Raw genomic sequence first — 25,477 nt, forward strand, 5'->3', positions numbered from 1 at the left:
TCTCCGGGCGGACGCTCTACTACTAGATCACGGAGACGGTCCGTGACTTAAAGGGTTTGATGAGATTCTGAAGGGGTTTGGCGGCATTGTTAGGTATGTCGGCGTGATTGTGAGCGGTTTGGTGTGGTGATGATGAAGGATGTGGGCAGAATTGTGAATGGATTTGGTGGGATTGCAGGAGACATAGGGGTGACTGTGAGAGGGTTTAGGCTGGTGATGTGTAGGTTGCGAGTGTGTTTTGCGTGTAGGATGTGAGTTGGGTTTGTTTGAAGGATGTGAGTGGGGTTTGTTTGTAGGATGTGAGTGGGGTTTGCGTGCAGGATGTGTGTGGGGCTTGTGTGTAGGATGTGAGTGGGGTTTGCGTGTAGGATGTGAATGGGGTTTGTGTGTAGGCTGTGAGTGGGGTTTACGTGTAGGATGTGAGTGTGGTTTGTGTGAAGGATGTGAGTGGGGTTTGTGTGTAGGATGTGAACAGGGTTTGTGTGTAGGATGTGAGCGGGGTTTGTGTGTAGGATGTGAACGGGGTTTGGGTGTAGGATGTGAACGGGGTTTGTGTGTAGGATGTGAGTGGGATTTGTTTAAAGGATGTGAGTGGGGTTTGTTTGCAGGATGTGAGCGGGGTTTGTGTGTAGGTTGTGAGCGGGGTTTGTGTGTAGGATGTGAGTGGGGTTTTTGTGAAGGATGTGAGTTGGGTTTGTATGTAGGATGTGAATGGGGTTTGTGTGTAGGATGTGAATGGGGTTTGTGTGTAGGATGTGAGTGGGGTTTGTGTGTAGGATGTGAGTTGGGTTTGTATGTAGGATGTGAATGGGGTTTGTGTGTAGGATGTGAATGGGGTTTGTGTGTAGGATGTGAATGGGGTTTGTGTGTAGGCTGTGAGTGGGGTTTGCGTGTAGGATGTGAGTGGGGTGTGCGTGTAGCAGTGAGTGGGGTTTGTGTGTAGGATGTGAGCGGGGTTTGTGTGTAGGATATGAACGGGGTTTGTGTGTAGGATGTGAGTGGGGTTTGCGTGTAGGATGTGAGTGGGGTGTGCGTGTAGCAGTGAGTGGGGTTTGTGTGTAGGATGTGAGCGGGGTTTGTGTGTAGGATATGAACGGGGTATGTTTGCAGGATGTGAATGGGGTTTGTGTGTAGGCTGTGAGTGGGGTGTGCGTGTAGCAGTGAGTGGGGTTTGTGTGTAGGATGTGAGCGGGGTTTGTGTGTAGGATATGAACGGGGTTTGTGTGTAGGATGTGAGTGGGATTTGTTTAAAGGATGTGAGTGGGGCCTGTGTGTCGAATGTGAATGGGGTTTGTTTGCAGTATGTGAGTTGGGTTTGTGTGTAGGTTGTGAGTGGGGTTTGTGTGTAGGTTGTGAGTGGGGTTTGTTTGTAGGATGTGAGTGGGGTTTGTGAGTAGGATGTGAGTAGGGTTTGTTTGCAGGATGTGGGTGGGGTTTGTGAGTAGGTTGTGAACGGGGTTTGTGTGTAGGATGTGAGTGGGATTTGTTTAAAGGATTTGAGTGGGGCCTGTGTGTCGAATGTGAGTGGGGTTTGTTTGTAGGATGTGAGTGGGGTTTGCGTGTAGGATGTGAGTGGGGTTTGCGTGTAGAATGTGAGTGGGGTATGTTTGTAGGATGTGAATGGGGTTTGTGTGTAGGCTGTGAGTGGGGTGTGCGTGTAGCAGTGAGTGGGGTTTGTGTGTAGGATGTGAGCGGGGTTTGTGTGTAGGATATGAACGGGGTTTGTGTGAAGGATGTGAGTTGGGTTTGTTTAAAGGATGTGAGTGGGGTTTGTTTGCAGGATGTGAGCGGGGTTTGTGTGTAGGTTGTGAGCGGGGTTTGTGTGTAGGATGTGAGTGGGGTTTGTGTGAAGGATGTGAGTTGGGTTTGTATGTAGGATGTGAATGGGGATTGTGTGTAGGATGTGAATGGGGTTTGTGTGTAGGATGTGAGTGGGGTTTGTGTGTAGGATGTGAGTTGGGTTTGTATGTAGGATGTGAATGGGGTTTGTGTGTAGGATGTGAATGGGGTTTGTGTGTAGGATGTGAATGGGGTTTGTGTGTAGGCTGTGAGTGGGGTTTGCGTGTAGGATGTGAGTGGGGTGTGCGTGTAGCAGTGAGTGGGGTTTGTGTGTAGGATGTGAGCGGGGTTTGTGTGTAGGATATGAACGGGGTTTGTGTGTAGGATGTGAGTGGGGTTTGCGTGTAGGATGTGAGTGGGGTGTGCGTGTAGCAGTGAGTGGGGTTTGTGTGTAGGATGTGAGCGGGGTTTGTGTGTAGGATATGAACGGGGTATGTTTGCAGGATGTGAATGGGGTTTGTGTGTAGGCTGTGAGTGGGGTGTGCGTGTAGCAGTGAGTGGGGTTTGTGTGTAGGATGTGAGCGGGGTTGGTGTGTAGGATATGAACGGGGTTTGTGTGTAGGATGTGAGTGGGATTTGTTTAAAGGATGTGAGTGGGGCCTGTGTGTCGAATGTGAATGGGGTTTGTTTGCAGTATGTGAGTTGGGTTTGTGTGTAGGTTGTGAGTGGGGTTTGTGTGTAGGTTGTGAGTGGGGTTTGTTTGTAGGATGTGAGTGGGGTTTGTGAGTAGGATGTGAGTAGGGTTTGTTTGCAGGATGTGGGTGGGGTTTGTGAGTAGGTTGTGAACGGGGTTTGTGTGTAGGATGTGAGTGGGATTTGTTTAAAGGATTTGAGTGGGGCCTGTGTGTCGAATGTGAGTGGGGTTTGTTTGTAGGATGTGAGTGGGGTTTGCGTGTAGGATGTGAGTGGGGTTTGCGTGTAGAATGTGAGTTGGGTATGTTTGTAGGATGTGAATGGGGTTTGTGTGTAGGCTGTGAGTGGGGTGTGCGTGTAGCAGTGAGTGGGGTTTGTGTGTAGGATGTGAGCGGGGTTTGTGTGTAGGATATGAACGGGGTTTGTGTGAAGGATGTGAGTGGGATTTGTTTAAAGGATGTGAGTGGGGCCTGTGTGTCGAATGTGAATGGGGTTTGTTTGCAGTATGTGAGTTGGGTTTGTGTGTAGGTTGTGAGTGGGGTTTGTGTGTAGGTTGTGAGTGGGGTTTGTTTGTAGGATGTGAGTGGGGTTTGTGAGTAGGATGTGAGTGGGGTTTGTGAGTAGGTTGTGAGTTGGGTTTGTGTGTAGGATGTGAACGGGGTTTGTGTGTAGGATGTGAGTGGGATTTGTTTAAAGGATTTGAGTGGGGCCTGTGTGTCGAATGTGAGTGGGGTTTGTTTGTAGGATGTGAGTGGGGTCTGTGTGTAGGTTGTGAGCGGGGTTTGTGTGAAGGATGTGAGTGGGGTTTGTGAAAAAGGATGTGAACAGGGTTTGTTTGCAGGATGTGAGTGGGATTTGTGTGTAGGATGTGAGTGGGGTTTGTGTGAAGGATGTGAGTGGAGTTTGTGTGTCGGATGCGAGTGGGGCCTGTGTGTAGAATGTGAGCGGGGTTTGTGTGTAGGATGTGAGTGGGGTTTGTTTGTAGAATGTGAGTGGGGTTTGTGTGTAGGATGTGAGTGGGGTTTGTGTGTAGGATGTGAATGGGGTTTGTGTGTAGGCTGTGAGTGGGATTTGTTTGCAGGATGTGAGTGGGGCCTGTGTGTCGAATGTGCGTGGCGTTTGTTTGCAGGATGTGAGTGGGGTTTGTGTGTAGGATGTGAGTGGGGTTTGTTTGTAGGATGTGAGGGGGATTTGTTTGTAGAATGTGAGTGGGGTTTGTGAGTAGGATGTGAGTGGGGTTTGTGTGTAGGTTGTGAGTGGGGTTTGTTTGTAGGATGTGAGTGGGGTTTGTTTGTAGAATGTGAGTGGGGTTTGTGAGTAGGATGTGAGTGGGGTTTGTGAGTAGGATGTGAGTGGGGTTTGTTTGCAGGATGTGAGTAGGGTTTGTGTGTAGGTTGTGAGTGGGGATTGTGTGTAGGATGTGAGTGGGATTTGTTTGCAGGATGTGAGTGGGGCCTGTGTGTCGAATGTGAGTGGGGTTTGTTTGCAGGATGTGAGTGGGGTTTGTTTGTAGGTTGTGAGTGGGGTTTGTTCGTAGAATGTGAGTGGGGTTTGTTTGTAGGTTGTGAGTGGGGTTTGTTTGTAGGTTGTGAGTGGGGTTTGTGAGTAGGATGTGAGTGGGGTTTGTGTGTAGGATGTGAGTGGGGTTTGTGTGTAGGTTGTGAGTGGGGTTTGTGTGTAGGTTGTGAGTGGGGTTTGTGAGTAGGATGTGAGTGGGGTTTGTGTGTAGGATGTGAGTGGGGTTTGTGTGTAGGTTGTGAGTGGGGTTTGTGTGTAGGATGTGAGTGGGGTTTGTGTGTAGGATGTGAGTGGGGTTTGTGTGTAGGATGTGAGTGGGATTTGTTTGCAGGATGTGAGTGGGGCCTGTGTGTCGAAGGTGAGTGGGGTTTGTTTGCAGGATGTGAGTGGGGTTTGTTTGTAGGTTGTGAGTGGGGTTTGTTTGTAGGTTGTGAGTGGGGTTTGTTTGTAGGTTGTGAGTGGAGTTTGTTTGTAGGATGTGAGCGGGGTTTGTGAGTAGGATGTAAGGGGGGTTGTTTGCAGGATGTGAGTGGGGTTTGTGTGTAGGTTTTGATTGGGGTTTGTTTACAGGATGTGAGCGGGGTTTGTGTGTAGGTTGTTAGCGGGGTTTGTGTGAAGGATTTGAGTGGGGTTTGTTTGCAGGATTGGACAGAACATATTTCACGGGTTATGTAAACTGGTATTGTATCTATAGGGTGCTGGAATGCTTGGCGGACAACCCATGACCTTCAGCTGGCACCTGTGTCTTCCGAGTAGCTGCGGCAGCAGGAGTGTGAAAGGGGCGCTGCAGAGCCGTGAGTGTTTCCACAAATCCAGACATAACAAAATGTAATCAAACCAAATTCCTTGTGTTCAACTAGTATTTTTCATCTGTGTAGATACGCAGAATGCCAGCTCTGGGGGAATAAACTAGGGTACGTTACAACTGATGTAGGGTTTGTCGCAGTCGGATCATGGCGTCAGGCGGCTGTAACTGATCATTACGTTTATTTGAAGAAAGCAGATATGAAGTTAGAATAGGGTTCGCATTATTGGTATCATACATGTTCGAATCCCAGAATCGGCAAGATACACATACACTGATGTAACGGAAACACTGTGACACTAAATACAGTTCACTCTCATCCAGTCACATGCCTTTACACATTAAATGGTTTGGTAGTTTCAGTTTTTGTTTTAAGAATAACGTCACGAATACTATGTTATAACAAATCATAAACTGCCGAGCAAAAATGCATACACATGATAATCAGATTTGACCAAAACATTACAAACATTACGCTGATGTCATTATTCAGCCTGTGATGGGCACAATACCACACACAGAAGGATGATGTCATTATTCAGCCTGTGATGAGCACAATACCACACACAGAAGGCTGATGTCATTATTCAGCCTGTGATGAGCACAACACCACAGACAGAAGGATGATGTCATTATTCAGCCTGTGATGAGCACAACACCACACACACAAGGCTGGTGTATTATTCAGCCTGTGATGAGAACAAAACCACAGACAGAAGGATGATGTCATTATTCAGCATGTAATGAGCACAATACTACACACAGAAGGATGATGTCATTATTCAGCCTGTGATGAGCACAACACCACAGACAGAAGGATGATGTCATTATTCAGCCTGTAATGAGCACAATAATACACACAGAAGGCTGATGTCATTATTCGGCCTGTGATGAGCACAACACCACACACAGAAGGATGATGTCATTATTCAGCCTGTGATGAGCACAATACTACACACAGAAGGCTGGTGTCATTATTCAGTCTGTGATGAGCACAATACCACACACAGAAGGATGATGTCATTATTCAGCCTGTGATGAGCACAACACCACAGACAGAAGGATGATGTCATTATTCAGCCTGTAATGAGCACAATAATACACACAGAAGGCTGATGTCATTATTCGGCCTGTGATGAGCACAACACCACACAGAGAAGGATGATGTCATTATTCAGCCTGTGATGAGCACAATACTACACACAGAAGGCTGGTGTCATTATTCAGTCTGTGATGAGCACAATACCACACACAGAAGGATGTTGTCATTATTCAGCCTGTGATGAGCACAACACCACACACAGAAGGCTGGTGTCATTATTCAGTCTGTGGTAAGCACAACACCACACACAGAAGGCTGGTGTCATTATTCAGCCTGTGATGAGCACAACACCACACACACAAGGCTGGTGTCATTATTCAGCCTGTGATGAGCACAATACCACACACACAAGGCTGGTGTCATTATTCAGTCTGTGATGAGCACCACACCACATACACAAGGCTGGTGTCATTATTCAGCCTGTGATGAGCACAACACCACACACAGAAGGCTGGTGTCATTATTCAGTCTGTGGTAAGCACCACACCACATACACAAGGCTGGTGTCATTATTCAGCCTGTGATGAGCACAACACCACACACACAAGGCTGGTGTCATTATTCAGCCTGTGATGAGCACAATACCACACACACAAGGCTGGTGTCATTATTCAGTCTGTGATGAGCACCACACCACATACACAAGGCTGGTGTATTATTCAGTCTGTGGTAAGCACAACACCACACACACAAGGCTGGTGTATTATTCAGTCTGGGGTAAGCACAACACCACACACAGAAGGCTGGTGTCATTATTCAGTCTGTGGTAAGCGAAATATCACACACAGAACTCTGATGGCTTATATCAATATGTGTTGCTGTGTTTTAGTGTAAGTGTTGGTGTTAGTATTTGTGTTAGTGTTGGTGTTAGGTCTCTGTTGGCTCTGTTGGTGTGAGTGTTGTTAGTGTCGGTTTGTGTTGTTGTGTGTGTGTTGTTGTTGTTGTTGGTGACTGTGTTAGTGTTTCTGTTGGTGATAGTGTTGGTGTTACAGTTGGTGTTAGTGTTGGTGATAATGTTGGTGTTGGTGACAGTGTTGGTGTTTCAGTTGGTGTTGGTGTTGGTTCGACGTTAAAAGATGGTTCTTGATGTTACCCAGCGCAGCCGCTTGGCATTAAGGGGCTTAAACAAGGACAGGTCGGCTCGGAGTCGATGTTCTGTGTCTGAGTCGGGTAGTCATGTTAAACTTTGGCATGGTATCTCGGTGGGCAAGCACTTTTAAATCGGCATTAGTCCTGACTAGTACAAGCATCCACACACACAGACAGACACACAGTGCATGCACGTCACTATAGAATCAATACAATTAGATAATCAAGTGCAATAATTTTGAATGCGACGTTAAACCCAATTTTCCCTCACATATTGACGCATGTTGGCATATGTTCACGTTTGACACCCTTCAATAATAACGCTGGGTATTCACAGCCTTTAATAAAGAAAATGAGAGCATTGTGTCATTGTGTAATTTTGGCAGCAAAAATACGTTGCTTGCTTTAAATTCTATTTCATAGTTTTAGAAGCTCATGTTACGATGGTCATTTTGTTGAACTACCTTCTGTCATAAATGAGAAAGATGAGATTTTACGACACTCGATAGTATCTTTTAAAGCTTCTATGCTTTGTTGTATTTTTGCACTTGCAGAATTGGTAATAAATGTATTACCCAATATACAACAGAAATGATAATTTCCGAACAAACGTAATCTATGTTCAAACTCACATAAACAATTTATATTGCTTCTGCATGGGGTGGTATAATTGTAAGTCAGTTACAAAATGTACGCGTTATTCACACATGACGAGCAATAAAAGACTGGGGACCTGTCTAATGGAAACGAGTAGACAGGCGATGGCGAATGTCTCGCCGGTATGACTGGACAATAGTTACGATGTTCAAATATAAATATAATTACTAGAAAGCAAACATAATGCGCGATCTACAACTTCCCGTTTGTCTTTCATTGCAAATATATGAAACTGTACACGATTGTAAGAAGTTCTTTTTTGTTCTCAATGTATTTTATCTAGAAATCTCTCACTAATGCTATAGAAGGCATCAATTATTAAAGAATCATACTGTATTGTGTTTGTCGCCGCTTTTTGCACTGTGAATTTCACTATAGTGCGATTTGGGGGAGGTTTTTTTATGTCGTCAAAGTGAATAGAGATACTACCCGCAATGCCAAGCAACACATGCCAACAGCACAACTAGTTAAAAGCAGTTGCGTAAACAGAATGTATGTCGTAAACTCTCGTCTTTCACATCTTAAGAAGACGAGAGTAAAAGAGCGAAACAAACGCCTCCGTAATCATAGATTTCCAAACTATGAAATATAAAGTTGAAAACTGGCAGAACATTCGAGCTTTTAAGGTTTCTGTCTCTAAAACATGTTTACGGAATCGGGAAGTGAGACGCGATGTGGAGCTATCGAGCACCTTCCAAATAGATTTCGGAAGCGAGAACTAGTGCGAAGCGTTGTAAGACTAAAGTTTGATAGATGAATTGTCAAGTGTTACCCGTACCCTGTGGAGCGTGAGGGAATATTCTGTAATGTTATAGTGTTGCTAAACTGGTCTGGCACTGTGTGGACATTTCCGGAAGCTAGTTAGACTGTATATAAGGAGAGTGCCTCTTGGATCTCTCATGCAACATCTCTCATATTTGTTACATCAAGACCAGCTTTCGCGTGAGGATCACATTTCAACCCGGATTCCCAACCTAGGTCTTTCTCGGAAGCTTGGTCACTGTCGCCGCTGGGTGAATATATTATTATCACTGACTTTTGCTATCGCCCCTGCATTTGTGTATTTGATACTGACCACTGTTATCATATAATGTTGTACTACCATTCTATTGTGTACTGCTATTGTATTTACTGTGCAGTAATTTCATTAGTTTGTAAACCTAGATAAATTTGTAACACAATTGTTAATAGTGTACCATTTGTTGGTTGTTTGTTTGTTTCACACTAAATTCTTTTACGTACGGATTTCTGGGTTAACATATTGTTTCAATTTGGGAATCGTCAACTGACACAGTTATCACGTTTTACAAAGAGCCGAGGGTTGTAGGGTAGCCTTGCAGGGAAGTCGTCACGCTTGTCCCGGGCTCAGTGAAATGTGTACAATGTGTGGAGCCCGTTTTAACTGTTGCCGTGATATTGATGGGATAATGTTAAAAAAGGCCTAAAATCACTGATCCGATTTTAGGCCCTGGTGAATAAGTTAATTAGTGAGTAAGCTTCTAAGCGCTTTTCGCAATATTCCAGAAATATCAAGGCGGGGGGAAACCAACAATGGGATTCACACAGTGAACCCATTTGGGGAATCGAACCCGGGCATTCGTGAGGGGCGAACGCTTTAAGCGCTATACAACCACATTGCACCGACTTCTTCACGTATTTCCCTGTGTAGTGTTACCCCTCCGACTTCTTGGGTTCTTTAGTGACTTGGATTATAGATAATAGAATAATAGAACATGGATTTTAAGAAAGATGAATTCTAACTTTTCTGTTTTACATTTGAAATATTTCTTTTAATTTCAGTACGTTAAAAACAATATTTGATAATATGTCCATTTGTGTACTTTTCAACGTATAGGAAAATAGATGGGGATGTAGTTAAAATGGTGCTGAAAGTAAAAACTCTACACGGTGTTTACGTTATTAATCTTTCTCAGTGGAACTTCTTTAGATGCAAGCCCCAAGGCTGTAAAAGTGTAGTTGCAAACGTGTCCTCTACCCAATTATGTGCACTTTAACGAAACCCTTCTCAGACTGAGAAATATATAATTATTTATTCAATTGTTGTTTTCAAAATAATCAGGTTAGGTGAATAACATGAATATTGATAATAATAACATTAGCAGTAGTAGTAGTAGTAGTAGTAGTAGTAGTAGTAGTAGTAGTAGTAGCTGGCTATTCATCTACAAAATAACGAAATGCTTGACTGGATAGTCAATTGTAAGGTTGAACTTTCTTATCAACCAATAGGCGTAGAGGCTTCTACATTTTCGGTATGAGCGAGCGAAAGATTGAGACAAGCATATCTGATTTCTTGATCTCGAAAACGGATACATTGTAGGAAATCTGAATGCGAAAACTAATTACAGTACTATTACATTGTTTGAATAACATATGCTGTCGTTTGTGGTGCCATGGTACATTGTATCTCTACCCAAGAGGGTTACTATGGAAGGATTGGCGATTTCCTTTGGCAGAAATTTCCGAATCGTGTCGGTTAAGAAATTAAGCCGAATTGCATTAAAAAGCTGACATCAGATTGGCTCAACAATCTATTTTAATTGGGCTTTGCTTAGGGTTCACCTGATTCAACCTTATATGGAGGTGTCCTCAGATCTAGGCATGTATCATATCGGAGTAAAAGATCTGGGGTCCGTTCCACAATGCTACCGTAGCGCTAAAGTGATCGTACCTCCTATATTTTAACATAAACTTAGGACTGTCGTTGCGCTACGATCACTTTGTGGATTTTAATGAGACTGGGCCCACTTGCACAAAGCGATCTTAGCGCTACGACTATTGTAAGCCTATGTTAAAGCATGGGAGTTACGATCATCTTAAGGCTAAGATCGCTTTGTGCAAGTTGGCCCTGGTCATGATGCAAGCTGCTGTGACTCAGGACAGCACCAACTTCTCCAGCTGCAGCATGGGCGCCTCCACCAGGATGGCCAGCAGGAAGGAGAAGATGAACGACATGCACACGTAGCCGAAGAAGCGGTACACCTGGAATACATAACATTTCTGTCGCCTCTTAGTCGTAGTTTCAAAGATCATGATGTGTGTGAGCTCGACGTTCTTGTTGACATGGTAGGATACAATTACAGTGTCATCAATTTGTGTATTTTGCGTCCCTTGATCCACCTCTACCTAAGTCACTTTTACATCATCTGTTCTATGTAGGGGGGCGGTCGGGTAGCCTTGTGGTTAAAGCGTTCGCTAGTCACGCCGAAGACCCGGGTTCGATTCCCGACATGGGTACAATGTGTGAAGCCCATTTCTGGTGTCCCCCGCCGTGATATTGCTGGAATATTGCTAAAAGCGGCGTAAAATCAAACTCACTCACTATAATATAAAACATAATAATAACATATAACTTACAATATATCCTGATGAATAAAAGAAGAGTGACCGCATGGTAGCAGACTCCGTCGTGATTAACAAGAGGTGTATGAGGTAGGCCCCGTATGTGAGTCGAGAGAGAGGCTGCCACCAGTCCCAGGACAACATCCAGTCCACTATGCCTGGGGAAGGAGGAAGTTTACAGTGATAACATGTAAAAGAAATAGTTGGGTGTCTACACTATGTAATACCTATGAGAAATCAACAACTACAATAACACAAATGCTTGACAAAATGTTGATTACGGACCCATTTGTCATTTGAAATCACTTATCACATTTTGAATACAACACAGTTTTCCTACGAATCCTATGTAATCCACTTTGACTTAAACATCGCTTACCTCAGTACCAAACTAATCAAAGTCCTTCAAGTGGTTGTCCTCAGCCAATTTTCCCTTCATGTCGGACACTATTCCACTAACTGCAGCCTTTGTAGTCTACATTTCACACTTTTTTTAATACAATCTTGCATGCTTATGCTACGAAGATTTCAAAGAACTTCATACGACGCTTGCTCCAAACCATTAAGGCCTCTCAGTAAAGCTTTCAAAAAGTTAAATACGTGGAAGACCTTTCCAAATTTGACGCATCAGTGACAAAAATGATGTCCCATGCAATTCCCTATTTTGGATTTTCAGAACGCTTGCCTTACCTTTGCATGTGTTTGCAACATGTGCGGCCGGTGGGGCATGAAACGCTCACCTTTTCGCGAACATCTGGCAACATCATGCTTATGATACAATCGGAATCGTATAATGGCCTCTGATGCTTTTAGCAGAGATTTCTTATACGATTTATGAACGGCTTGTGTCGCTTCTATGTACAACCACGGACTACAATCTAGGACTGTATCAACAATACACACGCACCTGCTTTGCCCTTGCAGCACATGAAGATGACCCACGCCAAAACCAGCCCCCACACGGGTCTATACAGCGTCTCGTGAGCCGTCCTGGCTTCTACTCCCCAGCCGGGTCTCCCCTCACCATAGTTGTCATAGGTGTCCAGTGTACAGGCCCCGGCCGCCACCAGCGCCAGGAGCCACCCCACGACTTGCAGGAACTGGAATTGAAACAATACCAATAGTTGGGTGACAGATGCTTGCGTGTAACAAATATCTCTACAGAAAGTCTTATTCTTCATATTCTCGGCACGTCCAAACCGGTTTCAAACGTAATTTCCGACAATAAGGCATTATGGGCTGGTCACGTGACCCCTTTTGGACTGAGTGAGTGAGTATGGTTTTATGCCGCTTTTAGCAATATTCCAGCAATATCACGGCGGGGGACACCAGAAATGGGCTTCACACATTGTACCCATGGCGAGAATCGAACCCGGGTCCTCGGCGTGACGAGCGAACGCTTTAACCACTAGGCTACCCGACCGTCCCTACCCCTTTTGGAAACCATACCATGTGTTGTAGATATATGGAAATCTCTTGCGAATGTTCATTCGACAGTATGACTAAGATATATCAAAATCACCAAAATAATGACATAGCTATTGGAGGTTGTGAACAAAATTCGGTGATTTTTAATTCAGTAACCCCTTTAACTTCAAGAGTAATATCGAAAGCCCCAAACAGTATACAATTTGCGGTAGGAGCAAACCACGGGCAACATTCTCAATACACCCAAATAAAGGGGGGGGGGGGGTTGCAGGGAGGGGAATGGGACAAAGAGTCACCAAACAGTCCACGCGTGTACACTTAAGCTTGCCAAAGTGTGCGCGAAAAGTTTCCCCAGGTTCCAAATACATTTTTGAGATCCTTAGGGTATCTCTATGACTGGTTACCAGAAACTGGTAATTTAACCTATTTCAAGTGATTTACCAGGCTACTTCCGTTACGAACCTAATATTCCAAATATTCCTTTAATCAGGATATGCTCCTTCAAAAGAGAAAAGTCTAATGATATTTTTGGGGTGAAATGGGGTTTAACATCGCCTTCAAAATTATTAATATTGCACTTCCACAGCGACGTGCGTGTGTGGTTTCTGGTGCTGGTCCGGGTGTATGCCGATTTTATAGCGTTAGCCCACAGAGATACTATTGCATTGCATTGGATTTTTGTTTGAGGCAGATTCCTTGGGTCAAATAATATTCTAGCACTTACGGAAACAGATGAACAAGAACACCACCAACACACACACACACACACACACACACACACTCACACACACGCACGCACGCACACAAACAAACACACACACACACACACACACAAACACACATCTACCAACCCCACACCACATCTCACCACACCCCGACCCCACCCCAGCACCCAAAATATGAGTTGGTCGCCTTTACTGGAGACATCTTGAGCTCCGATTTCTTCCTCTGAAGGATGTAGCCTAGCGCCATCCCTATGGCGAATGGTCCAATCCTGCACCAAGGTTTTACATACACCTTGTCGAAGAACTCAAATCCATTACTGAAACCAAATAATAACAGAGGATTGGAGACAGACTATCCTTGTCCAGTAAGCATCAGCAAGCTGTCACTCGGTTCCAAGTTAAACATTTACTCTGTACTCGAGTGTGCGGATTACGTACACTCACTTACTGCTTATCAGATATCATTGTAAAGAACTCCTTATGGTATATTGGCTTGTCTATGAACTATTATGACATCAATGGGTGAGATGCTCGAGAAGGCTACGCACTGGAATAGATCGCCGTCGATGGAGTGGGTGATGTAGGCGGTGGAGACGATGCTGGTGAGGAGGAAGCCAAGAATCACACATAACCCATCCACCTTGAGGATCTTGCGAGCAGTGCGATTCTTCATGCTGAAGCTGAAACGACGCCACAACTAGGATTAAATGACTATTGATTTACGCCGACTCGATCCATGCAATATTCAAGTCATAGTACAGCGGGGGTCACAAAGACTTGGTTTGACACATTGTACCCTTTTTAGATCGCGGGTGTTCGGCGTCACGAGCCAGCGCTTTAAACACTGTGTTTCCTCACGGGCTACATGTCACAGGCGGTCTGTCCTAAGCATTTAAAAGGGGCACGGGTGGTGATGTAACTGGAACACTGTTCCAAGCGGCGTTGAACCAAACTCACCCACCCACTCAGCCTAGTAACGTTCTGATAATGTAATATTTTCGTGGTAAATAATGAGTAAAGCTTTATTTAGATTTAACTCGGTAAGCACAACGCAGCCGATCCGCTGCTCAGGTCACGATCCGCACGTGCTTCTACTACCGCGAGGACACAGCGCCTCACCCATATGCTCAGGGGGCACGGGTGGCCCAGTCGTCTAAGGCGCCGCGATTCGCTGTGCAGAGTTGCGTCCCTTAGGCACGCCAGAAATCTATGATTGTGCGTTCGAATCCCGGTTCGCCCCGATTATGTTTCTAGGTTTGTCAGCACCATACCCGTGCTCATGGGTTTCACCGAAGTGGTAAACGTCTGACACCTGCATCACTTCGGGCTTTCCTCCCACATTAAGCTGACACGCCGTGATATGACTGGAATACTGTTAAAAAAGCGGCGTTATACCCAACTCACTCACTCACTCACTCACTCATGATCCTCAGTCTTCCCCAGTCGTTTTACATTGTTTTAACACATAAACAATTGATTGTCAATTAAATATTGACCCATTCCCCAAAGCGGTTTTGTTTGTCTTTTCTTGATGAGAGTTAAAAGTGTATAGTTTCTTTGCCAGGCAGTTTAGAAGTGTGAGATGGCTGTCCAAATAACACATACCAGTCATCATTGGATAAACGTGGCATGTGTCGAGAACTGTACAGACATATAATATAACACAAAACATACCGAACAGTGATGATATAAGACTCCCTACCTTAAAGCTAACGGGATCAGTGCCATTGGTGCTACCACGTAGAACTGCATGTCGTTCGCCAGGTACCACCCCCAGCCTAAACACTGAAAGAAAGGAGTATGTGAGTTAATCCATTTTTATCTGAAGCAGCGGCAAAATAGGCAATGTATGTCATAGGGTGTGTGTATAACAGGGGCGGTCGGGTAGCCTAGTGGTTAAAGCGTTCGCTCGTCACGCCGAACAGTCGGGTTCGATTCCCGACATGGGTACAATGTGTGAAGCCTATTTCTGGTGTTCCCGCTATGATATTGCTGGAGTATTGCTAAATGCGGCGTAAAACCATACTCGCTCACTCACTCACTTTATATAACAGAGGAAAAACAAGTGGTTAATCGCATTCCAACACTACCCACAACGACGGGGTACAATGTCACATGGGCAAAGACCCATTTTTCGAGGCCCGTCACAGTTATAGTGTAAATGGGAAATATGTGTTAAATTGTAACTGTTGCTTACTTGTTTGGTTAGTGTTTATTTTTTTCCTACCGAATTATCTACTATTCACTTTTTAAAATACTGTTTAACAATTTATGTTCCTTTCTATTTTGTTTTTTACCGGTTTTTCATCTCTGTATACATTATTGATGTAGAGTAGATTTGTCCACCAGTTGTCAACACAAAACTGGGTGTCGGAAGGCCCCACCCAAGTCGGACCGTCAGTCAAATACACCACCAGGAACGTGTTGATGAATATCACGTAGGCGTAAACGGGAGTCAGTCTGACAAGAATAAAAATATCTTATAGACATGGGTAAAACCTATCCAAATGTTCCGTGCACATATGTCTGTGTTACAATGAGAGGTTGTTGTTTCCTTGTCTGGCGCTCGGCATTGAGGGGCTAAAACAAGGACTGGTCGGCTCGGAGTCAGTGTACTGTGTCTGGGTTGGGTAATCATGTTAAAACTGCGGCATAGTATCTCATTGAGCCACCACTATAAATCGGCATCAGTCCGGACTAATACAAGCACACACACACGCACGCACGCACGCACGCACGCACGCACACACACACACACACACGTGCATGCACTTCGCTATGTAAGTGCAATAATCTTGGACGCGACTTTAAACCCCTTTCACATCACCTACAATGAGAGGGCCGTGTCAGCACAACAGTTCATGCACGGATTGCCCCATGTCTACAACATCATAATTTGAGTTGTACAAATAACTTTGAAAGGTAATAATTTAGTAACCTGTTAGAGGTACAATTGACAGATATGGTACCATGTACGGGATATTGTAGTGTTTATAATACAAAAGACTGTTTTACAAACACAACACCAGCAGCTGAGAGCTGACTGACCTCAAGTAGCGGTGGACGTAGTACAGGATCATGTGCTTCACCTTCAGACCTCCAGCCTTCTCCGTCTCCTTCAGGAACAAGTACGTCACTAACAGGCCACTGGCAACATAAAACATTAATTTTGGAGATCGTGTTTTGTTGTGGCATTTCGGTTGAGTCTCCGTGATTTTCACCTGTTTTACACTTTGTCTTTAATGTAAGAAGCTTTATCTAATCATAAACCCCTTCATTGAAATTGCACCGCCTCTGTGGTCTAGTGATCCGGGATTCGATCCCCGGCCGCGCCTTACCAAAAGACGTTAAAAGATGGTATTTGTTGTTACCCTGTCTGGCGCTCGGCATTAAGGGGCTAAAACAAGGACTGGTCGGCTCGGAGTCAGTATACTGTGTCTGAGTGGGGTACTCGTATTAAACTGCGGCTTTGTATCTCATGGGCACTATAAAATCATCTCCCCGAGGCCATCGAGTTAACTGACTATAAAAGTCCAGTTTCCACCCTTGCCGAACTAGGCAGGAATTCCTGGGCTCGAATGTAGCGCCGCTGGCACTGTGAGAACCCTGTGAATGTACTCAGTACACGTCGAGTTCACTGTGAGCACATTGTGAGTAAACTTCGAGAATACGATGAGGACACTTTAAGTACGCTTCCAGTACTCAGTGAATACATTTGGAGTACGCTTCCAGTACTCAGTGAATACATTTGGAGTACGCTTCCAGTACTCAGTGAATACATTTGGAGTACGCTTCGAGTACACAATGAGTACAATTTGATTACGCTTTGACAACGCTTGGAGTTCACGTCAGAAACCTGTGATGGGGCATTCGGATCCCTATTCATCCCGATTATGTTTCTAGGTTTGTCAGCACCATAACCGGGCTCGTGGGTTTCACCAAAGTGTTTAACGTCTGAGACCTGCGTCACTACGGGCTTTTATTCCTAAAACGCCGTGATAAAACTGGAACACTGTCTAAAGGCGTTAAACCCAACTCACTCACTCACTCACTCACTCACTCACTCACTCACTCACTCACTCACTCAGTTATAACATTTACAAATGTGCATTCAAAAGTCGGTTATCTTAAGGTTCATGCATTAAGTATACAGAGACCAAAAAACATTACTGTGAAATATGTTCTTAATTTAACAAGATCTCAAATTGTCTTATCGGTAATGGGGATATCATGAGTGAGTGAGTATTGTTATAAGCAGTATTTGGGTTATATCGCAGCGTGGTAGGAAAGCCCGAGGTTATGCTTGTCTTAGACCTAACCACTTTGGCACAAGAATCGGTATGGTGCTGACAAACCTGGGAATATGATCAGGACGAGTCAGAGATTCGAACCAGCGATCCTAGTAGGGGACGCTACTCTGCACAGCGAGTTCATCAGTTTGAGTGAGAGAGTTGGGTTTAACGCATTTCCATTGGTATTTTGGTTTTAGAATCATTGGAGCTCAAAAAAGGAGTAACCATGTCTGAACAATGTGCTGATTTAATTCACTTACTACACATGCGACCCACAAATGGAAAATGGGCGACAATGCGTCGTTATCAATATGTGGCTATGTCGCACATTTAACACATTACACATTTAGATGTGGCGAAAAGCGACGTGACATATGTTTATCTTGATCTTTTGATATTTTGATTGTCGCATTGTCGTCCTTTGGTTAACAAAATATATTATTCAAAGTGCGACAATTCTTCAAAATGTCGCGTTGTGGCGATGTTTCGCTTGGATTTATTTTAACGCTGTTTGCTTGTCTTTGTAGAGGAAACATCGTGAAAATAATGTCCCTCCTGGGTTCCATATGAAACACATTTTTAAGACATGGTTCAGCTAATTGTAGGAAAATATGAATATGAATACAATGTATATGCTGTTTACTGTGACCTTACCTGAGCAGGAAGAACGAGTCGACTGACAGAGTTGCGTTCGTGATAATTTGGAAACTGAAGCTCTGTGTTAGTCTGCCGAATGTTTGTGGGTTCTCTGCAAAACATAATGCAACAACACCTTGTCTGCCATAAAGTCTTACTTCGGAGATTTTTTTTGTAATAAGACGTCTAACTTGCAATGTATCCTAGCAACTGTGTCTAACGTAAATAGCTGACACAAGTCGTTGTACTTTGAAGTACTATCTGGGCTTTTACCGTTGCATGGTAGGAAGTGTCATGTGATCAGTCGGACATGCGTAGAATCGTCTACCTCGTGCCATACCGTATTGAATATTATTTGTATCAAATATACTTCGTTAAAATGTGTACTTAACATACAATTCATATCAGCTGTTTACAAATTATGTTTTTTTATATCAAAATTAAAAGTTCGTTGAAGAATACTTAAAAAAATAGAACATTAGGAAAGTAGTTCCTCATCCAGATAGCGGTGTATGGTAAGCCTATAGGGATTTTCCATCACTTTGACCAGAAATTCAACATGTCACCGAATTTTCCATTCGTCACCACTCGCCCCTTTCCGTAATCTGCAAGAAGACTCGTCCCCTATCGATAAATATTATGTGCGAAAATACGACAAACCAATCAGATTGAGTGTATGATTTCAAGTTCTTCGTCAAAGAATCCCTCAGAAATAATTTTTGATTTTATGTCTTGTATCTAAAAATATACCCAAGACACAGTTAAATGTGTTCAATCATACTGTATAATTCTACATGTCCAGATGTGCTTTAAATTGTATCTGAAACATATATAATATATGTGGAAATATATATGAACCATTACGCAACGAGTTGACAATTGTTTTAGGTATGCCCGTTTGCGCTAAGACGGAACCCAGTCGCAAAAATGGCCAAGACAAGGGCACGAGTCGCTATTCGGCTTGTCCCGGAATAACACGAATTGGTCACGAATGCGGATTTTCCTGACAGCTAAGGGAGGCAAATCTGCGCGGCAAGCTCACATGGGTTTAAAAAGTATATTGGATTTTTGCCTGAGACAAACTATTGTAAATCGGTATACTTGATTTTTGGATACACAGTGGCGACCTACCTGCGTTAGACAGGAGAGTGAGGAACGTGTGACCCAGAATGACCCAGCCCATGCTGAGGACCCGGATGCCGTTAAGACAGGTGAGAGATCCAGGTGAGCGTTTGACGCTGAGGATCTTCTCCCCATTGCTGACGGCAGAGAAACACAACAGGACACGCTGCCATACTGAAAAGAAGGAATACCTGAGGAGCATCCAGGTCTGACATGTTCATGACAAACTCCGATTCCGTCATATCACGCCATGTTGGCTTAGCCTCGGAAGAAAGCCCAACGTGTAGCATTTCCAAGGTATTTACAAATTTGGTGAAATCTACGAGCACTGGGTGTGAAACCTGTAGATGAGTATAGATACTCCAATAGTTTTATTGTCCTATTTGCCATGACTCTAAACAGCAATATACAGGAGTTTTAATCAAAATGTCGTCATAAATATACTGTAGATATTGTGATGTATACATCTTTTTAGTGGCCGTAGAAAATGGTGTAACTATATGTTTTGTAATTGTCAGTGACAGCAAATTATTGAACTGGTAAAATATATGTCAAGATCTGTCGTAACCGCATTTGAGCAGCACTCAACAGCAGTCAGTAGAGACTGTCAGAATGGTCATGTACTAGAATTTAGAGTTATCCGCCCCTTTTGTTTACATGAACAATGTAGATTTCATCGCTCGAAACGTTTCTGGACCTGATTTGTTTCTAATTTAATTCCCAAGTGCGGTTTAGGTAGTAACCATTTGGATAGATCAAATTCACGAGATCTTCCATCACTATTCTGGATTCGAGAACAAAGAAAGACCTGTTTTATGGTATTCGACAGTGTACCAACATTAAATATAGGGCCTCTTACTTGATGCGGCTGCCACTTAAATGACTCATTGAAGTTCCATATTCATTGTACATCTTAAACTGTATTTCAGTATAATGTATTGATTATTCAGTTGTCTTGTGTAGTCATTTTCTGATTAATTCTGCGCGAATTGAGTTCAGAGGGCTTACTTTTCGAAATCGCCTCGAAACAATATTAATACAATTTTATTATATACCGGTCTTCATAATTGAAATTATTTGTAAGGAGATTAACAATATTGATGCATAACCTACACTTGGGCTTATATTTGTTGTCATGTTGTTTGTCCGCTGATCGGAGCTGCTGTCCGCCGTTAGGATATACAAAGTGTCCACCATTCGTCTCCTGTACTTTCGGACCAGCAGGGTTGTCTATTCCAACAGTCTCCACGTTGGGTCGTGACTCGTCCATCAGTGCCATATTACCCTTTGGCGTTTCTGGCACCCCCACGTCGTGAGACTGAAGCTGTGTGCTGATCTTAGAGAGTTGAACTGCATCCAGTCGGGGGGACACAGGAACCTGATCACGACGACCTTTGGAAGCCCGGATGTTCATGTCTAGAGCTGACCCCACGAGGACCAAACAGCCCAAGATGGCCGTCAGAACGCTGTAAATTAGTGAAATCGTATTACTTGTATGTAATGTTCATAGTGGTAATCATTTACCTGAGATACGCTGCGCAGTTTCACACGGATGCCCCACTCAGACACATTATACTGACTGAAAGCCGACCACTCCTTGTTATATTGTCCGGACAAGTACATGTCGTTATGCAAGTGCAATTATCTTGAACGCTAATTTTGAACCCCATTTGTCCTCACTTTAAATACTGTTCAAGCGCCGTAAAACCCAACTCCTTCACTTATTCAACCAGATACGAAATGACATCTGTCAACAGAAGCCACTCGGGTCAAAACATTTCCAGAACGCCGCAAGGACCCCTACATTGCAGTTGTCAAGAAATATCAGTATTGCAAATAGCTTGCATTACTTTGTGATATTTAATTTTATCATGATATCATTTAACTTATTGTGGGGTGGATGCTCGTCATTGGGCGCTGCTAAAGCAATTACAGATACTGAAATAGCGCTTGCCGAAGTTGCTTTGCTTATAATGTTGTATTTATTGTATATATTTCAGGGGGCACGGGTGGCCCAGTCGTCTAAGGCGCCGCGATTCGCTGTGCAGAGTTGCGTCCCTTGGGCACGCCAGAAACCCATGATTGGGGGTTCGAATCCCGGTTCGCCCCGATTATGTTTCTAGGTTTGTCAGCACCATACCCGTGCTCGTGTGTTTCACCGAAGTGGTAAACGTCTGAGACCTGCATCACTTCGGGCTTTCCTCCCACATTAAGCTGGCACGCCGCGATATAACTGGAATACTGTTAAAAGCGGCGTTAAACCCAACTCACTCACTCACATATTTCAACTGTGCACTTATTCGGAAAGTTGTCCAAAACAATTTCACAAACAATTTTCTTATCTATTTTTATTATGGAAATGTTCTGACTCTTTTACTTCACAGATAATGTCTCCATCTGCATACTAGGTTTTCCATGGTGCAGAAATAGATTTTTGAAATGTAATTTTACTGCACGGAAAAACCATAGATATCGATGTTTCTGACAATGGCCTCTGTAGTGAAAATAATTACCATTCCGTATATCGAATAGATCTCCTCTGAACAAAAAGGGGAATATTTGGGGGGATATGTTGTGAAGACTGAGCACACAATTTCATAAAAATATCCTCAAAAATCTTTATGATCCCTAAATTCTTCCTGATTACTAAGAGTCCGGTTTAGACAGGTTCACCGTACTGCACTCACATGGCTCCTACTGCGGCAGTGTCATCACCGACGGGGCCAGACTTGATCTCCGCATGGCACACGACACCCTTCACAGTCATGTTGACCTGTGACAACCCTAGACAACAACAAGTCCACGGCATAATAGGATTAGCAGTATACAGGACAGACATACGTATACAGTTAAAACATAACAGAAAATCCGAGCCATGAAACTTTAGAATTTCATAATTTCCACAATAATAGCCCAAGGGACCTACATAAACCTTTCACAGTAAATCATCCAAATGCTGCATTTCCGACTACGCATATGACAACATACATGAAGGTTGTCGATGTCACATTTAGCACACATGTTGACAATGCAACGTCTGGTAATATTACAAGAGAATAATGTCTATGAATATGAGGTCTTTGAAAGGCATTTAGAAGTGATTCACATAAGGAAGAGAATATATGGATGTCAACTTCGTTATTATGAGGAACACAACGTTTCGGAGTACATGCTTACTCCTTCATCAGGTGTATGAATGCCATGAGGCAGAGAGCATATATATGTACATGTAAGAACAACAAAATTGATAAGATAACAAAAGGTGGAAACTAACAAAGGGTACAAGCTAACAAAGGAAGCCAACAGATGATTGGCGCTGATAGGTGATTAGAAATAGACAATGGAAGCCAACACTTAAGTAATCATAGATAAGTAATTGGTAATGGACACTGGGCAAATGGGTTTGGGGGATGGGGGATGGAGGGTAATTAGCACTGATAGGTGTAAGAATGGACATAGCAGGGGCCGAAACGTTGTGTTCCTCATAATAAAGAAGTTGACATCCATATATTCTCTTCCTTCTATGATTTGGTTTGAATAGATTGTCACCTGTGAAATAGGACCTGCTGTGATTAGACAAAAGGTTTCAGCTGAAGGGCGGATATACCAAGTACCCATACTCGGCAGAACTCCATTGTTTGACGGCATGCCAGGAAGCAAACATCGCAAACTGGTACTAAAATATGACCCGTTATTGATTTGGTTTCTTATGATCAAAGTATCACTGATGATCAAATTAAGCCTCAGGATACCCATAAAATCTCCCTGTCACCTGGCGATAACACTACGGCTATGCCTCTGTTAATCAACTTGAGTCGCCATGATGGTTGGGCTAGGACTATGTCTCTGTTAATCAGTTGGAATCACCAATGAAAGTTCACCAATCTGGAAACTTACCAACTTCAGGTCATATCCGTAAATTGGATACACAATGATAACATTACAGTAAACAGATCGATTTCAGTAACTGTGGTTTATGTGCACTGTATAAATAATTAAAATTATTAAAGATTATCATTACAATGTTGGCAAGATAAATGCAGGGCAAGGGCAAGAAATAAAATATCTGTGACCATATTTTAAGGGTGACAGTGGTTCAAGTCTATTGCTCAAGTAGCTAATCTGTACTAGGAGTTCCTAGTACTATGTATAAGCCCCTGACCCCATTCTCACAACAAACACTTTAAACAGTGACCACACTCAGCAGCAAACATTCCACTGATTACACGATGACCCTCTACTCACATCTCTGTATACCACTCTTGACACTGTTACTGCCGCACGTATCAGGGACACACAGATGCCAGTTGATCATTATGCTATTTGCCATCGCGGAGAACACGTTGCCACCCTGTACAGATAGTAACATGACTGTGAGTTAGTACAGTATTAATAATCGGGATAGAAAAAACTTAATAGTCATATTTACACATTATAAGGTGACATACTTACCCTTTTAGCGAACACCTGGTGTCATCACAGATTTTCAGTGATCCATTCATATAATTTTCCCTGCTATGTTGCCTTTTACGCCCAATGGAATCTGTTGAGACTGATTGTTCTCTGGCGTTCCTTGTATGTTCAAGAACCTCTAAAGGGTTATACATACCGTTCCTGCCATCATGCCTATCAGCTGTGGAGGTGGACTAATGGAGACAACGCAGGTGTCCCCCTTTACTTCTCTACCCGAGGTTGGGTCCACCTTCCTGGGTCCGTCAAGACATTCGTCAAAGTTGCCGAAAAAGGTCGTTGCCCCTTCCATGATGGAGGTGCCTGGTTTTCCGGATGCATCAAACACTACAAAGTACAACCTATCTTAGCATGAAGAGTCCGAATGTTTGTTTGAGTATTTTTTATTAAACGCCTCACTCAGCAATATTACAGCTATACGAAGAAGGTCTGCATTAACCACGTCAGCGAGCCAAACCAAACCCCTTAAGTCGCCTCTTACAAGCATAGCTTGCTGAAAACCAATTCTAACCCGGATCTTCACGGGATATATTCCGAATGTAAAGCGATACACAAAATAAGTGATAGAGAAGGGAAAATGTATGGATAAGTAATAATATTCACATGTGTTCAAGTATTACTATGAAACTTGTACTCACTGCTAAGAGCCCATGGTTTCCCCTGTAAGAGATCGACCAGGAACATATCCACATCTTCAGAGCATGTCCGTTCGTCCGCTCCCAGTCCGCTTGTGTTTGACTGTATAAGCCCCTTCAAGATGGACGGCAGTTGAGGACCAAGGCTCTCAAAGAGACCTGTGATAGACCCCAGATTGACATCCCCACCCCCCATGAGAAGCGGCAAGAGGGAGTTCCCCATCCCTCCTGGAAGTTTATTCTGCATGGCCATGAGTGAGAGCGGAAGTGAGGAAGACGTCGGGGATGTTGTGTTGGCGGCGGCGAGGAACATGTTGACCAACATGGAGAGGGAAGGGTCTTGTCTTGGAAGAGTTCTGTTGACTTTACCCGAAGATGACGTGAGTGTATCTGATGTCGACTCGACGATGCTCGTAGACAACCCGTCACCAGCAAGAGAGGTTCTGGATGCAATGACGACCGTAGCATCAGTTGCTGCTTTGATTGTTTGGGTGGTATTCGGTGCATTTTCTGAAGACATAAGTCTGCTTGATCCAGAGGTTCCTAGTTTCGGAGAAGCTGTCGTTCCAGCTCTAGTATGGTCTCCGGCTGTGTTCTTTGGGGAAATAGAGTCTGAACAACACGTCCTATGTAGCAAGACACAAAGGAACACAAACACCGTGCTGTATTTCATTGTGCAGTTGAGTCCAATTGTAAGGTTCCAAATTATATATGTATGACAATGGAAGACGGCAATACAATTATAGTAATTTCCCCTCGTTTTAGCTATGAGCACATGTGGTTTTAAAGTGCGGGCACCATTGCTTACTGTATACACCGCCCCTGAAGGTGTATCCTGTCGCCTGGAGGACACGACCGTGTGGAGTGGACAAGCCGTGTCTCTGTTTGCATCTTAAACGTATCAACTGCTGCTAAATATAGCAATTAGTCAGGTTCTCGCGGTGACCGAATCCCGTGAAGCGTTCCTCTTGCTCCAAGCGTTGAAGTGGATATAGCGAGCGTGTCTGTTTACTTCAGAACTTTGTCATCAAGGTAGAGTAAAGACGAAGACTAAGATGAGACCAAACTTCTTCAGTCGGTTATATAATTAAAAAAAATCAACTGAAGGGGTCAGAATAAAACAAAAAAACTCCAATTCACTCACCTTTTCTTTCTTTAGCACCAAT

The 25,477-nt window shown here is 43.7% G+C and overlaps 1 protein-coding gene across 2 annotated transcripts in view; it reads right to left on the bottom strand.

Annotated features, from left to right (window-relative positions):
- Window positions 1–25,203, bottom strand: part of LOC124113420 — a 47,306-nt gene extending 22,103 nt beyond the window's left edge. The window contains exons 1-15 of one of the 2 annotated variants that reach the window (XM_048382011.1): window positions 24,315–25,203; window positions 23,816–24,003; window positions 23,452–23,557; window positions 21,894–21,990; window positions 20,320–20,672; window positions 19,216–19,380; window positions 18,103–18,196; window positions 16,205–16,303; window positions 15,454–15,616; window positions 14,859–14,941; window positions 13,705–13,836; window positions 13,350–13,473; window positions 11,911–12,103; window positions 11,019–11,161; window positions 10,234–10,643 (exon numbers count right to left, since the gene is read on the bottom strand). In XM_048382011.1, coding sequence (XP_048237968.1) covers window positions 10,536–10,643; window positions 11,019–11,161; window positions 11,911–12,103; window positions 13,350–13,473; window positions 13,705–13,836; window positions 14,859–14,941; window positions 15,454–15,616; window positions 16,205–16,303; window positions 18,103–18,196; window positions 19,216–19,380; window positions 20,320–20,672; window positions 21,894–21,990; window positions 23,452–23,557; window positions 23,816–24,003; window positions 24,315–24,984 — 2,718 coding nt within the window. In that variant the 5' untranslated portion in view covers window positions 24,985–25,203 and the 3' untranslated portion in view covers window positions 10,234–10,535. Of the gene's footprint in view, window positions 1–9,906; window positions 10,644–11,018; window positions 11,162–11,910; window positions 12,104–13,349; window positions 13,474–13,704; window positions 13,837–14,858; window positions 14,942–15,453; window positions 15,617–16,204; window positions 16,304–18,102; window positions 18,197–19,215; window positions 19,381–20,319; window positions 20,673–21,893; window positions 21,991–23,451; window positions 23,558–23,815; window positions 24,004–24,314 lie in introns of both variants that reach the window. The other variant, XM_048382010.1, reaches the window with a different exon arrangement.
- Between the last annotated feature and the right edge of the window lie 274 nt (window positions 25,204–25,477).

This window comes from Haliotis rufescens, unplaced genomic scaffold (assembly GCF_023055435.1).
Source record: "Haliotis rufescens isolate VD_foot unplaced genomic scaffold, xgHalRufe1.0.p SCAF_4, whole genome shotgun sequence".
NCBI lineage: Eukaryota > Metazoa > Mollusca > Gastropoda > Lepetellida > Haliotidae > Haliotis > Haliotis rufescens.